This window comes from Tauraco erythrolophus, chromosome 16, assembly GCF_009769465.1.
Source record: "Tauraco erythrolophus isolate bTauEry1 chromosome 16, bTauEry1.pri, whole genome shotgun sequence".
NCBI lineage: Eukaryota > Metazoa > Chordata > Aves > Musophagiformes > Musophagidae > Tauraco > Tauraco erythrolophus.
Genome location: NC_141480.1, coordinates 12371705 through 12388497, shown reverse-complemented (window position 1 = coordinate 12388497; position 16793 = coordinate 12371705). Strand labels below are relative to the sequence as shown.

Below are 16793 nucleotides of genomic sequence, written 5' to 3'. Positions count from 1 at the left end.
CCTGCCCCTGGCACTGACTGTGTTCTGGGCTTGGGAGGGGGCTGAGAGCATTTGGAGAGATGGTGTGGGGTATGGAGAAATGACATTTTCACAAGGCTTTGATTTAGATGCTGGGGAGACACCCTGAGGGAAGAGAAGGGGAAGATGAGCATCCTGAGCTACATTTATCTCATCAGTGGAAGTCTGTACCTCTGTAATTACAAGTAAACAAATAAGAAACATCAGTGCTCTCTGGCAGCAGGAAAAAATGAGAGCACATGGTAAGGGAGACAGCGGCTCAATGTATTTATCTATTTACAGAAATTCTTTACTCTGTGCCATTCCTTCACAGCTCAGGTATTTTCAGGTATTTCTGTTGATAGCTCCCCTTTCCCTTCCCCTTCTTTCTGTAATGGACTGTACCTTTCCTTAGCCTTGTCATTCCTCCTGTCCTTAAAAGATGATCCCTTCATATGCTTTATAATCCTTCCTAGTTATAACTGATTTGTGTCTTAGCCTGTCTGATGTTGTCTCTACTCACTTACTTTCCTTTTCCATCTTCTTCCCTAGTAAACGACCTAATTTTTCATCTTCTGTATGATTCCTTCATCTTGAAATTCAGTCACTGAAGAGCTGGCCAGACTGATCTTTTAAGCTGGCTGGTTTACTGGGATGAAAGACATGTGAGCACAATCCATCTTTGGGATTTGATCTTATTTAGGCAGCATTCATTTCCACTTCTGGATCTCTGATCCGTCCACTATGAAAAGAGGACAAAGCACTTTTGCCACCTGTGACAGTATCTAGGCTACCCTTAACCTCCACCCTGTCTTCATGGCCTGCTGCTGCTTTTCCTTCCAACTTCCATCTTCACTTACATATTGTGGAACTCTTTCGTTTGTTATCATTTCCTTTATCACCTGATATATCTTGGTAAGCCTTGATATAGTCATGCTCTTCCACCTCTCCCAGGCACTGGTTTTGGTGAGCAGTTCTTTTTTCCATTCCTTCTGTCTCCGTGCTTCCCCTGCCATCCTTTGTAAATGTGACTATCCTTTCAATTAAGTCTGAAGCCTTCCCTACAAATTTTTTCCTGTGTCTTGTATGCAAATTCCCAGTTGCTTTTGTATACTCAAATATATTCCATACTTTCCCTGCAATTACATTCTCCAGCTCCTTGTCCCAGCTGGCTTCGCCATGCATTCGGTTCTCTGCGCTGAGCTCTTCGAAACAGTGAGTCTTCATGCTACGGCAGCTTCTGCGTGGTCCTCTCTGCGCTGGAAATTCAGGCTGCGGGCGCTCAGGAAAGGCCATTTTATGTTCTCCATCCTGGCAGAAAGGATGTAAGAACATAATTGGTGATACTGAACACCGTGTACGTCACTGAAATCACTTTTACTGTATGAGGTGAGGCAAGGGTGGAAACTACAAACGTTTCTGATTTACTCTCGTGTCTCTTGTGTAGCAAACAGCTTAAAAAAAGAAACTCACAACGGAACTGCATGTGACCTTGAGCTGCTAAGGCTCTGCTGCCTTCCAAATGCAAGGTCACTACAGCTAACTGCTGAAACTGTTTGTTTTCAAACCCATCTTTAAGAGTTGTTCCCTATTGCCACTATAAACTCACTTAACTGTTTATGGGCAAGGTTGGATTGAACAGATGGTATTAGCTTGAACAATGCAAGCGTAGTCAGAACATTGCCTACCAGTAACACCCTCAGTTTTTAAGACAAGGAGAAAACATGAAATTCATATTTTTCATACCTGGCACAGTATGTAAGCAATGTAACATCCGTCTATGCAACAGCCATTGCAGCTAGAAACAGAGCAGTGGAAACCCAAACTCTGGGTACAAGGAAAATGCAGTAGTGGGCTATTTTGCTTTTCTATCCCAAAAAAGAAAAAAAATCATGAAATTATCTGGGTCTGTGATTGTTACCCAGGATTTTTGCAATGGGTAAGTGTAGCAAAGTCAAGTTTCTGCTCCTGTGTCAATGCATCGCTTGTGTTTAACAAGACGACCTACCATCTTCAGTTTTCTTTGGAACAGTTAACTGCACTGCGCAAGGGTTTCTGATTTGCTTTAAGGCTTGTAAATACACTTATGACTACTTGACTCCTGGAAGCCTTTCAAGTAGCATCCCACGTTTTGGCTCCATAAATGGACCAGCCTGGCTTAGCACACGGCTGCACCCCACTGCTCTGCAGTTACTTAGGTCACATGCAACTTTCTTAAAAAAAAGGCAAGTGAGCCAGGTAACGGTGCCAGATATCTAAGAGAGATGCTCTTCCTTCCCTTCAGATTTGAGACTTGACAGTATTTTCGGATGGCCGCTGGTTCAGTTCCACTTGGAAATAAATTTTTAAGATGTAGACATCTGCAAAACATTACCATTTTTTAAGGAAAAAACAAAGAAAAGTAGACAAGTCCAGAATTGGTCCCACTGCTGAGGTGCAGCAAAATGCAACAAGAGCACCTGAGGACAAAAAAGCTGAACAGAACCTCTCCGATGGCTTCTTGGAAAGCAATTATTCGCATTTCTGCAAGAGATAACACCAGAGAACGTGGAAGCAGTACACTAGGTCCCAGAAAATACAAGTTTTTGCAGCCTCCTGTTGTTTTGCAGTGCAGTTTATGCTAATGTGTAGGGGTCACAGCAAAGCAGAGAGAAACGTTCTCTCCAGACATAAACACTGCGAGGCCAAAGGTGTTGCTCACCCGTGACTGCACATGGTAATGCAGTCACGCCACTCTGAAGTTTGAGCGGGACCAAGGAGCCTACAAATAAGTAATGATAAAGAACATCTGTTTAAACTACTGTGTGCTCCCAGGAATGAGCCATGAAGACAGACATGCCAGGAATGGTTTTTTAGTGCATTTTGAAAGATGTGAGATGGAGCATATGTCCTTGGAAAGAGACTCAGTGCAGGGGCAGCAGATCTAAAAGGTTGTGGACGAGCACCTTTGGCTGCAGAGGTCATACACTGCACATCTACTGTTCAGCTATTGAGGACACCGCATGCTGGGTCCACCCTGCTAACACCCTGCTACAAGTCCTTCCCTCATTCCTAGAAAATGGAAAAAAGAGCACTTCCAGGTACATAAGCTAGAGAATTTGGAGAGCATTCCCAGCTCATATAAGGAGGGTGAAAATAACTCCTTGCCGACTTTTGCAGCACTTTGTTGCCGTTTTCATGTTTTTCCCTGCATGACCAATGTCCAGTGCTTATGACTCTCTTCCAAATTATCAAGCTAATAATTGAAAATGCTATAATGGCTCTGTAAACAGATTAAATTGATTATAGATGAACACAGTGGAATAAAAACACAGAGGTACATTTCTATTTCGTACTGAATTGGCATTGAGCCCAGGCTCCTTGGTATCATTTCAGCCTTGACCTGTGTGTGTTGTCTATGAGCCCTCCATGGCGCTGAGGCCGTACTGGTGGGATGCTGCTTCTCCCTGTAGCTGTAGGCTGGCTCACAGGGTGACCCTGTTTGCAGTTAAAATCCCTCACCCCCACCACCCCCGGCCCAGCACAGCCCACTGTGTGTCGGGCGGAGCTCTGCAGCTGGCTCCCGAGCTCTTCCAGCAGCTATCCCACACCAGCTCATGGTGCACCGGGGCAGTGGAGAAGGATCCTACAGAGGTCACATCTCAATGTCACAGGACAGAACAATGCTCCAGCAGATGGGCAAGAAGCCCAGAAACCACAGCACATCTCCAACTACCTGCCATATGACAAGGTGGGATCCTGCTATTAGAATTTAAACAGAAGGAGCAGCTTTTTCACACAAAACAAATGGTGGGATGGACTGTCACGGGGCATGGTGGCATGGTGGGAGTCAAATGGTTTGAGAAAAAGGATTAGGAAGTTTCACGGAGAAGTGCTGCAAAAGCTGTAACAAACGTTTAAGTGCTTGGGAAGTTTCTAGCCTGCTGCTTACCAGGTGCTGGGAGGGCTCTGCATGGGCTGGATCCTGGTACACCTTCCTCAAGCAGCTTCCATCAGGCTCTGACCCAGGAGACAGGGCTGGGGGGGTCTCATGTAGTACAGGGGCATGTATGGTGAGAGTTACAGCTGCCTGCAGGTAAGGTAGAGCCTTGAGTTGCACTGGTAAAGGGTGCTGCTGATTGAAGCCTGTTAGCTCAGCTCTGTATCAGCAGGAATCAGAGTCACTCAGCTGAAGGCAATGGCTGTCCTATGCTTTTCAAGAGAGCAGAAAGCTCCTGCTGGCATTTTCCATAATTGAGTGCTCCTACCACTCTGTTGGCACCAACAAAAAAATTACAGCATGTGCGCTGAGGTCTCCTAAGGTAAAAGGCATCCTCAGGTAAAGGCTGAGCTGTGCCGGATCATTAAATTCTTTATCATAATTCAAGGACACGTATGCAGAGATGCAGCTCACAGTAACTGCTCAGAACTGCACCCAGAGCTACTCTTAATTTTTGCTCTGACTCTTACTAGCCATGACCTGACCAAGTCATATCACCTGTTACGCCAAATAATGCTGAAATATATTGCAGCAATTTTGTAAGGCTGAATGTGTAATATCATGTGCTGTAATTACCCATAACAAGTAGCACCAAACCTGACCAAATCTGTCATTCTTGGATCTTAGGAATATGGACCTGGCCCACAGGAGGGTGCTGCTCACCGGCACATGGCACATCGTTATCACAGTGCTTATTACTTGTTATTACTTATGAGACAAACCACAGCCCGGCTGCACAGCGCACAGAAGTCAGAACGAGGTGGAAGCGCGCTGCCGGCCACGTACCATCAGTCAATGCCCTGGTGCACGTTGGCAGGAAACTTCCACGTGTGCCTACATGTGCCTACGTGTGCACCACAGCGCGCGGGCGAACAGTGGGAGAGCAGCACACGCAGCGGCGTCTGCGCTGCACTTTACAACGGGCAATCACTGCTCAAAGACGTGTGGCTCTTCTAAGGTATCAAGCACATGTCTGACAACAGAAAACATAAATATCTTTTAATCATGATGAAGAAATCACAAAGCTTTTACCATATTTGATAGAAAATTCTTGTGCTAACAAATCTTCTACAATGACAATAAGGCACAGTAGCTTTTAAAAATGACAATTGATACACAGATCGCACAGGCAGAGACAGCGTAAAGGAGATTCAACAACACACAGAGGACGTACCCCAGAGCTGACCGCAGGACACAACAAGAAGACTGACAGAACACAACTCCCATCACAAACGTGTGGTCGGTGAGCACAGCACTCAGTGAGGAGCTGATGGCGACACACCTCTCCCTGCACCGGGCACAAGGCAAGGTCCGTGTCAGCAAACACCCATCCAGCACGGACTGACGCCACGGAGCACGTCGCTTCCCCAGCACCCTGGGTTCCACCACTGAACTGGGGGAAACATTACACCTGTTTTTTACTGCACAGATAAGTCACAGAAAAAGTAAGGTCATCTTTTATACATACTATGCAACTTCTCCACATTTCACTCAAATAAACTATTTTGTAAACTGTTTAGGTCAGCTGACCGATGTGATCTATTCCATTCCTCAGGCTGTTTGGTTAAACTGATTCTCCAACTTGAAAAAGCAACTCCAGGCAAAACTCGCCATTTTCTTTATTCTGCAAAACCTTATGTCACAAATATCTAAAATTATATTGAATTTAAAATAATTCAAAAATCATACCCCAGAACATACCAAGGTACCAGAGATGACAGTCAGGGACTCAAGAGGCTGATGAACTCAAAGCATCCTGTGCTTACCAGAAACAGTGAGGCTTTACCCCTCTTTAACTGTTTCAGCTGCATTTCAAATATATATAAAATTTACTTCCTTAAGTCAAAAATTAGACATAAATAACTTGGACCCAAGTCCAGTAAAATGTTTCATTTCCTATCTTCCTGTGGAGTCCTGAGATCATTTAGGAGCCAGACTAAGAGCTAAGTGCTTTCAGAGCTGGAAAGCGCTGGAATTCAAACACTTTTGGCAATCAAGTTACTCAATGGAGATTTGAATCTCCATCCACTGCTGTAGTATTTGTGTGTTTGCACATTAGAGAATAGCAATATGCCTTAGCTTATACTATCTCTAGAAAATAAAATATAAGATACTAATTACGCTATGAACTAAATATATATATGTATTAAATATTTGCCATTTTACCCAACCAGAGGCCTCACTTTTAGCATTGTAATGATCTCAAAAGAAAAAGCAAGACTCAGAATTATTTCCACTTCAGATGGAATTTGACTGAAATAGTAAAGATCGGGTAGTTTTCCACATGAGCAGCTGATCCTACAAAGGCTTACAAACATAACCAAGTGCAAGTAACTCTTGGGACTTAACAAGGTCATTCACAGCACAAAGTCTGCACTACAGACATTGCTCCTTTCATCTATGCCAGCACAGCAGAAGTGCAAAGCCCTTCTAGAGTGGACAGTTACAACAATACTGAAGTTTCACAACTGTATCCTACATTGAGACTCAGCAAAGCAAAATAAGCCACAGAGGTACAAGGCACTTCGTGTGGCAGAAGCAGCAGATGGCTGCTATCAACCTTACAGCTTCATTAGCTTGGCCATGTCGGTAAAAAAAAATTTAAAAAAATGTAAATCACCTCAACCACTTAATCACCTTTCCAAAGCATGTGGAAAAAAAACACGACAGAAGATAATGCCCTGAAACAAACTATTTGCCTGAAGAGTTTCACCCTTAACTCAAAGGGTTTCCTCTTCTTCCAGTTTCTATGATCTCCTGTAGACCAGCAGTCTCCCAGGTTAATCGGTCATTCCTGGCTACCACCGTTACTCCTGTGGCTACACAAACCCCGCACAGCCTCGCACCAGGCCAAGGCTCCAGCTCATGGGGGCACACGCGCAGTGGTGCTCCCCCCCCAGCTGCCCACAGCCCCCTTCTCCCAGCCCCAGCACCCAGAGGACTGGTGGGGTTTGGGGGTTGTTTTACACTGTTCAGGAGCTCTAGCCTTATCAATAGATCTGGCATGAAAACTGAACAGCAGGTCACACATAAGCTTTCACAGATAGCAGCTTTCCAGTACCTAAAGGGGGCCTACAGGAAAGCTGGAGAGGGACTTTTTACAAGGGTGTGTAGTGATACGACAAGGGGCAATGGATTTAAACTGAAAGAGGGGAGATTTAGGTTAGATATAAGAAAGAAATTCTTTACATTGAGGGTGGTGAGGTACTGGAAGAGGTTGCCCAGAGAAGTTGTGGATGCCCCATCCTTGGAAGTGTTCAAGGCCAGGTTGGATGAGGCTTTGGGCAACCTGGTGTAGTGGAGGGTTTCCCTGCCCATGTCAGGGGGGTTGGAACTAGATGATCTTAAGGTCCCTTCCAACCCAAACCATTCTGTGATTCTATGATTCTATAATAGCAAAGGCATAAAAAGGCATAAAACATCCACAAAGGCAATGATTCTTCTGTTTACAGTCAATCACATGCAATGTCTCACAGCAAAAGAGAAACAAGTGTTGAAAAGGTGGAGGTGGGTCTCACAGTGAATTAGAGAGGAGCAGACGGAGCTGCAATGTCTTACAAGGAAATTAGGACCACTAAATCACACAAGAAAGACTAAGGTTGGCAATGTCATTATAAATCCAAAAATAAGTACCGCGTGCCCCATTCCAGTACCTTTCCCTCTTTTATGAAGCGGACTGAAAACTGCTTCCGTGTCAAAACATTCGCACAAGTGAAACATTTATTAGCGCAACTGTCACATTAGGAGGAACTAGCACCACTATCTATAGCAGCAATAAACGTAAAAAAAGAGCCTGACATTTAGCAGGAGACTACTAAAGACATCTCCAGGAGTCTTTACTATAGCTGAGACCGTGAGCGTTAATTTCCATAATGCTGTGTTGTTGTCATTAATGAATGTGCTAATGATCGCTTAATTCTTCATTTAGACTGATAATTGCTGACTAGTACATTTGGGAATGGAGATCAACTGATTTGTACCATCTTCCAGTCTGGCCTGCAGATCTGAAGGCTGCACTTGGGAACAACATTCCTTTTCTGGACAGATGCATAAACTCAAAAACAATTATTCTGAGATTCCTCCTTCCTATAGAACAGAAATTAAGCTGTGAGGCAGGGACAAGAGGAGGCATAGAAGTCAGTAGGTACAGCAGATTTCCCCTCTGCACTGCTTCTAGCACTATTCTGCTCTCTTAAAAACTTTAGTTAAAAATCAGCATTTAAAAATGGCATCGACGATTTGTTCAAAGTTCTAGAGATGCTTTCCAGTGATGTGAACAAACTGTGCTGAAAAGGGACTCCGCCAGGCCACGGCACTGCCATGCAGTGAATGCACGTGCACAGGTCTGCACCACTCCCCTGCCACCGGCCAGCCCGACGGTGACCAGGCACAAAACCCCCGCAGTAACCAGCCTTCCCAAGCTGGCACCCAGCCGCTGGTGACACTTCAGCTTTCATAAAAAGAAGGGAATAGTTACTGCTCCTAGCTCAGATAAAAAGAAAACAATCCTAAACTCAAAATACATTTCTATTTAGAAAACATTTCACAATTCATATTGCATTTATTCCTTTTTTGACTCATGACTCATTTTTGGAACGATTAAGGACGAGAATATTGTATATCTACAACACCTTTTCCCTTTTAAAAGCTGTGAAGAACCTGCAATTCAGACTGTAAACTCCCTTGGGAGAAACCACCATCTTCTACAGATGTACTGTGTGCTATGTATAGCTGATACTCAGTAAAAACTGTTAATCTCTCAATTCGGCCTTCATAATTGTATTTTATTGCTGTAAGAAAAGAGAATCTCTTCTTATCCGGTGCTTGTATTTTAGCATGAAGAACAGGCACTTTTCACTGTTCTGCAAAATTTAAAATCAAAGTACAAAGTTTTATTTACACTAATATGGTGAAATAACGTTGAGCAAATAATTCCTCTGGTTCCTTTTCGAATGGCTGTATTTCTTGGCTCGTCCACTCCCATTACAGAAAGTCCATGGCAGAGCATGCGTAAAGGGTCTATGGGCAATAAAACCTGCATTCACACATGAAGTCTGTGTGACATGGATGAATTTGGACACGTGTTGGATAATCTATTTGACCCTTTTCGTTTTGGTGCTTGTGATTCTGTCTGCCTGGCACATAAAACCAGCTATAAGGGACTGTTTTCTGTTGAAACTCAAGAATTAGAGATTTTCCACATATAATGTCTGCAATTATAAAGAGCTCCTAAATATTAGGAAAACAAATAACTGACCGTAAGCACGAATCAGACTTCTAACAAGTCACCTCTGGATAAAAATAATTTAAAACAAATTAAACTAATGAGGCAAAGTTTCCTGGCACCGAAAGGCCCAGGCAGAAATGGGATAACCATGCCTCCCCCATTGCCTGGCTGCATTAGGCTCTGAGGAAACTATGACAAAGCCTCTGGAGGTGATACATGGTTAGAAGCTATTCATTAAGATCTTTGTGTGCATGTTTAGATTTTATATATGTATCTATCTCAAATGCAGAGAGCTATCACTCCACAGTAAAGACCAGAGCAAACAGTCCCCATCAGTCATTCCTTGCAAAATACAAGGGTGTGGCGATACAGAAAAGCCATACAAGAACAAGAAGAGACAAGCGGCAAGTTGCCTCCCATTATCCGGCTGGAGAGGATGCCCAGACTACTTCAAAATCCCATCCCACTCATAAAGACAGGGTTGCAATAAAGACTTCAATGCCAATGACCAAAAGTCAGAGGGGAACTGACACATGGAAAGTTCAAAAGAGAAGAGAAATGAGATGAACCATGTGAAAACTCTTAGATTCACAGATTGACCGTAATCAAGTTAAGAATCGCCTTCATTCAGTACTACCTATTGAATCACTACACCCAACAGGCAAATTTAAAGCATCAAAACAGACTGCACAGTAACCAGTGTGTTAACAACAATCCTGCCTCCTTTTACGAGTGCATATATATTGCATAGACATACAGACCCACAGATGTTTTTTTCCCATGCTTTGTTCCAACTTGCTGCCCTTCCACAACTAGTTCTTAGAAGCACTGGCCCCACCATGCCCCTGTGCACCCAACGCAAAGTCCACAGCCTGGTGCACACTGTGGAAGAGAAGGTGGTCCTCCCCCTCTTTAAAGAATTCTCCTCGGATCAGGGAACTCCTCACCGAAGGATTGCACTGGGCCAGCAGCACCTGGACATCTATCTCTCTGTAGTCCTTGCAGACCTCTTTGAGTGTGCGTATTCCTGCTGTGTCCAGAAACTGTACTGCACAACAGTCAATCACTATTGTGTGAAACCCCAGAGGTTCGGAGACAAAATCCAGGGAGACATTGGTCTGGTTGTCATCAGAATCCACCTCTTTCTCTCTAAGCATTCTTTTTGATGCCTTTTTCTTTGTTGCCTTCACCCAGACCGGGTTGACACCAGTTTGCTTGTACAGGGTGGATCTAAAGCACTCTTTGTTGATGTAGTAGAGCGGTGCTTCGAAACGGAACACCACAATTCCTGGCTGGGTTTGCAAGTTCTTATAAGCAGACAGGGATTCATACGTCTCAGACTCCGCCACCCAGCCAAGCAGCGGTGCCTCTGGCCTCTGAGTTCGGAAAATGACGCAGAGCATAGCGAAGCAAACACCAACCAAAAGGCCAATCTCAGTACTGATGAGTGCTGAGGCTGCCATAGTAACTAGCCAGATCACTGTGTCCACTCTGCTCAAACGCCACATTTTTGGCAAGTCCTTGAACTTCCGCAGGGCTCCTCGGAGGTTTACTATGGTTATGACAGCAAGGACACATTTCTGAAGGGAATAAAACAAAGGTGCAATCACAAGAAGGACTAATAGGATTACCAAACCAGTCACCATGCCAGACACTTGTGTCCTACAGCCTGTGGACTCTTTGACAAGAGTCTTGGCAAGAGCTGCGCTTGTTGTGAAGCAATGGAAGAAAGAGGGAATGATGTTGCAGAAGCCAATGGCATACATTTCCTGGTTGGCCTTCACGGTGTAACCATGCTTCTTGGCAAACATCTCTGAGAGGGAGACAGTGATGGCAAAGCCAATAATAGCTATGGGGATAGCATCCAAAGCCACATTAGGAATCAGGTTCCAGTCTGGAGCGCGAGGTGGCAGAAACCCAGTTGGGATGTGTCCAGCAACGCTCGAGCCGTAAGTCTCTCTCAGCTTCCCAAAGTGAGATGCCAGAGTAGCTGCTACAATCACAACTAGTTCAACTGGTATTGGAGCCTTGAGCTTGGATTTGAAATGTTCATTAAGCTCTTTAGTTGGGACAAGGACAAGAAAGCACAAGAAGCTGGTGATGAGATCACAGATGTTGGTCTTATGTATGTTTCTGAAGATGTTTATCCACGTGACTACAAGGGACCCAATGCCGCTGCTCCGTGGAATGTCTAGGCCCAGGAGATACTTGGCTTGCGAGGTTAGGATGGTGAAGGAGGCACCCGTGACAAATCCACTCAGCAATGAATCGGAAAGGTACACCGAGACAAAGCCCACTTGAAAGAAACCCATGGCCACCTGGAAGGAATTAAGCACACACAACAGATTAGGACACAAATCTTGCAGATGTCATCACTGTGGGGCTATGGACGGAGGTGGGATAAAAAAAGACACTGTGCATGGCCCTGGAGACAAGACATGGTGTGAGCATGAAGAAAACAGCCTCCTGGTGCACCACACAAATGAAATGCATTTTAACACAGAGCCAGCTTTTTTGGAGGTCTTCATACTCTGAACACCTCTGAACAGTGTTTACTGTTTGCTCATTGGTTCAGTTGTAACTTCTAGTTATCCTAGCAGGCAAAAAAGAAGCCTGGGGAAAAAAAGCATTTGAAATACTGGCTGCTTTTGCCATTTCTCTCTCAAGTTCCTATAATCTCTATGAACTTTGCAGAGATCCAAAACTTTTCTGGTTGTCCTTCTCTGTCTTACACTGGAGCTCACAACCTACAATAAAAATACAGCTTATGGTCTGACAGCTGTACTTTGCACTGCATAAAGTTTGGTGCATTTGACTCAAAGTATATGAGCCGCAAACTCTTTTGATGCAGATTATATAAATAGAGATAAATTTTTTAAGCGCCTTGTCATTCACTTTATTAATGCCAGTTGAATGGACAAATCCTTGGCACTCTCTCATGGGAATGACTGGGTTTATGGATACCTACTCTACACCTGTGTCTTCTTACCTGGTAAATGTCCCTTCCTTCCTATCAACCTTCATGCCAAATGGTGCATGGATCTTCTCACAGCAGTTTGCAAGAAACCTTTTAATTCCCTGCTCTGGCCTACAGGAATGTTATCTGAAGACTGCAGGCCAGAACTTACAGCTACTAAACTTTAAGTAGTGTCAATTTGATATATTCTATTAGGTAGTTAAAGGCAAAACAAAGAAGGCTAGGCTCATGACTGGAAAGAAGAACCACAAAGCACTACTGAAGAGAAGGCTGGTTCAGGATCTGGACATCGGCTCAGAGCCAAGCTCAAAAAAGGCTCCCTCACAGCCTTGGTGATTAAGTTAATTCAAGACTTTCTAACTGTAGAACATTAGCAATAATGTCTTACCTAGTTATGCTAGGTAACCGGTATAAGCAGGCTTGCTTTTTGCCATTTGATTGTAAAGCTTCTGATACAAAGAGCAGGTGATTTTGGTGGAGCTTCCAGTAAAAAAATATTTGAGGATGTGAAGACCTATTGGTTAGCAGGCAGAGAGACAGCAAGTAGAATATGCCTAACATTCAGAAGGACTTAAGATAAAGTTATCTTCTTCATATAAAGAACCTTAACTGTACTTGTGCTTGCAAAGAAAATTAAGTGCATTCACAGCTCCAAAACTGCACCCATCCTACAATGATGGAACACAAAAGCCAGTGTACCTCAGGAGTCCCGGAACGTCTCTGAAATTACTCAACACTAACTTGCAGTACAATAAAAAGTCCCAGGTTGTGTCTAAACCCAGTGTTTTAGAGTATCACAGGTATATTTCCTTTTCTGTTCCTATACAGTTTGATTAGCTGTCACTCTGGAGGTCACTGTAAAAACAAATAAATGCGAACTCACAAACTGAAATACCACAGCTCTGCAGTACCGTTAAAACTAAACCCTTTCTGGTTAATGCATGACACTAAAACCAAAGATACCTGCTTTAATCTCAGCAAGCAGTGAATTCTAGGAAGTGAGCAGAGACGAAGTGGTAAAATATTGTTGAGTAATATATTTTAATATGGTAATAATTAAAAGTTATTTCAAATATATTTGATCACCTCTGTAGTATCCTTTTCATACAATGGCATTGTTTTGGCTTTGAATGGGCAAACAGCAAATTTTGACAAGCACAGTAACAAAAAAAACCCTGAAGATACTTGTACTGCTCAGATTATTTTTGATAAAAGACAAATGACTGAAGTCTGGAATTAAAAGCTGACACACCACATTTTGTCCCAATGCAACAGAGATCTAAGCTATAAGCCAGCCAAAAAAAAAAACAAGCTTCAGGCCATAGCAAGGAAGGTGGTGAGCAGATGTGTGAGAGCAGCAGGTGGTTACATGCAGGTCCTTACAGTCCCCAACCGAGTAGCAATGCAAGCACAAAATGCTACTAAGAAAAGGAGAGGACACAGAGGAGTTTCCTGCACCACAAGTACTGGAGAGACCTCCAATCCTCCCTATGTCCCCTCCCACGGGATACAGACTGAGGACACGTGCAAGCCCAGGAGGCTGTTAATGTTGGACAAACATTTAAAGAAGAACCAAAATTACTTCCACAGAATCCTGTTTGTCCACCTTCTCTTACCTGATAAACTCCAGCGATGAAGGTCATGGTGGCTCCCACTGTAATTGCATAGCAGCTTTTATCACACAGCAGCTTTGGTGATGTCTGATTCACAGGCAAAGCGGTGGTGTTCACATGTGCTGCTGTACCTGCGAGCACGCTGAGCGCAGCCGGCTCTAAGTCATAGCCAGCTCTCTGTAACTCACGATCCACCACTTGTCCCACCATCAGGCAAATCACACCAAAGACGCCAACTGAGATGTGGCGAGAGGTTCCAAATATGAAATAAATAATGCTAGCGAAAAAGGATGTATAAAGGCCATAAATAGGCTCCTGTCCAGCCAAGAGAGAATAGGCAATTGACTGTGGGACTAGTAAGACCCCCACAATCACACCAGACATTACGTCTCCCAGGAGGTACTCTCTTAGTTTGTATTTAGGAAGCCACTGCAAGACAGGAAAGAAACTGAAAACAGAGTCTTTAACTTTGGCTGGAGTGCAGCTGCAAGTTTTCTTTGCTTGCTTAACCACCAGAGCCTTCATGTTCTTCTTCTTCTCTTGGGGTTCCAAGAACATTCTGTGATGGAAACTGCGTTTAGCATCGTCTCTTTCTGGCATTTCAGTCACTGAACAGACTTTGTTGAGTTCTGCCATCGCTGCCATCTCAAAGACTCCCTAAAAACATGAAGAAGGACCAGTTGCATTAAACCATAAATGAACGTGCTACATGAGACTTTTTAATAGAATGAATACGTGAATACAGTGTTTATGAAAAACAAGGACTAAAAATCTCAGTTCAGCACAGAGAAAGCCATTTCCAAGCAAACTTGAAAGAGCCTCCTCATTATATCCCTGTTAAGCAAGGAAACACCTCCCCTAGGAGGGAAACTGATATCCTGGTAGAATAAACCTGCTGCTGGCAATGTTGTGAAACGGAAAAGAATGCAGCAGCACTGTTTCTCCGGGAGGCTTCCTTGATAAAAATCACTATCTGTAGCCTGTTCCACTGTGCAAAGATAGACACTGGGTTTACTGTAGTCTGACAGTAACTTCAATTCAGCTGCTGAAAATTAACTACAATTAGTGTATTTCTAGCATTGCACAGCTTGCTCTAAATCTTATTTATTTATTTATTTTAAAACGCAGTGGTTACATCTGCCGAATATTATAAAGATTTGTTACCTAAGAAGATGCAATCTTTACACAGTAGCTTTATTTCAGCCAATGACACACTGCAAAGAATGCTCTTCACACTTTCTAAAAGCTGTTTTTCAAGTAAATTACATCTGACCAAAACAATACACGCAAGTGGAAAACATACTAATGGGCACAATGGAAGTAGGCGGAACACTTCTGCCAGAACTTGTGCTCTAGGACAAGCTGCCTACAAACAGTAAAATAAGGTAATTGTATCAAAGCACATTTAATACTGGAAACATATCGCCTGAATGTGAAAGAGTAAAGCCTTGACAATGCAAGCCCTAATGAAACTTGACGATACCAACAGGGATTACATGCATCCATACAGCACTCCTGGTTTCCAGAAAATATCCAGAATCCTCCAGAAAACTCTCTCTCAGACACAGTATCTCCTACTACTACTACAGTGCAGCTGATAATTTCAGCCAGAAATCTGTTCGCCTGGTGCTACAGTGGAGTCAAGGCCAGAGACAGCAGTAGAACCCTGAAAAGTCTAACTCCCAGGCACCCCTTTCCAACATTGCCTTGCAGTCCCAGGGTGCTAATAACAACATACCCCTTATTATGCTAATTACACCTTCTCTGTGCAGTGCCAACACCAGCCCAGCTAATGTTCTATGCAATTTTACAACTGAATTAATTACCAAATCGGTATTGGAGCTAGCAGTGCTGAGGATGCCACTGAAAAGCCTGTCTCAAAATCCGTTCACTTAATCACCATTTCACATGTAGCTATAAAACTTTCACTGCTACTATCACTTCAGTGTGAGTCTCAAAAACATGCAATGTGAAAAGTGAGAGAAGGGAGTTTGAGAATGGTGCTTAAACTACCCATTTCTCCTGCAGTCGGCTCATTACGAGGCACTGATCCTACAGCTCTGCAAAGAGGAAAACACCTTCTCGTAGACCTCAGTCTAGCTGGGTGGAGTGTACAATTTCCATCCTTCCACTCCAGGTTTGATGCTGCCATACAGAGGCATCCAAGGAGCCGTGCATCAGCCCCATATAATGGTTCACACACAGCCATGCCTCCAGCAGTCTGCTAGCCCTGACAGAGATGGACTATCTTTGGTTCTTCTCGCTGGAAAGAAATACCAAGCCAAGTACCTACTGTCTTAAAACAGCCTAAGCAAATGATCCTAATCATATCAAAGGAACCTACTCGAGAGCAGAGGCAGCTACAATACTTCATGTTTAGACTGGCTTCTCTTTCCAGATAAAAATATCCAGAGATTTCTAGAACAGCCTTCCAATTAGAAGCAACTCAATCAGAGTAAATCCAACTCTTCCACCTTACACCATAGCATACTTCTCCCTAGAGTTCCCAAGCTACGGTGTTCAGAGGGCTATCTAAAGTCAACACACAGGACAGATGCCCATAGATAGACAAGAGAAAATACCAGAGGCAGAGGTTCGCATTTATCTTCTGCTCCATGCTGGGACGGACTCCCAGAAGGTGTCTTCATTCACTACAGACCCAGAGACAGCGAGTCTCTCTCTGCTGGGTAAGCTCCTGCATGCTTTCGAACAACCGAACACAGCTCACTCTTCATGAGTCTGCACTGGACTGCAACTGAAAGGGAGCTGCATTTCCAACAGAGACTTCCCTGGCTCCAAAACTGCGAACAGCATAACGGCATGAGCAGGGATGGATTTTCTGCGTAAGAGAGGGCTGTACGCACTCCTGTTACAGTATAACGACCTATACAACTCATGCTCTGTTACATGGCCAGGGCAGAATGAACAGCATTGCCAGGTCTCCTGCTCTGTGCGAGATACTTTATTAATACCTACCTCTTGTTCTCCACACCTACCAAA

At 43.8% G+C, this 16793-nt stretch overlaps 1 protein-coding gene across 1 annotated transcript; it reads right to left on the bottom strand.

Moving 5' to 3' along the window:
* Positions 1-10013: 10013 nt before the first annotated feature.
* Positions 10014-14444, bottom strand: SLC26A2 (solute carrier family 26 member 2). Its single transcript, XM_009982641.2, has 2 exons — positions 13797-14444; positions 10014-11521 (listed from the first exon to the last, which is right to left on the bottom strand). The coding sequence occupies exons 1-2, from the start codon at positions 14436-14438 to the stop codon at positions 10016-10018; spliced, it is 2148 nt and encodes a 715-aa protein (XP_009980943.1). The 5' UTR covers positions 14439-14444; the 3' UTR covers positions 10014-10015.
* Between the last annotated feature and the right edge of the window lie 2349 nt (positions 14445-16793).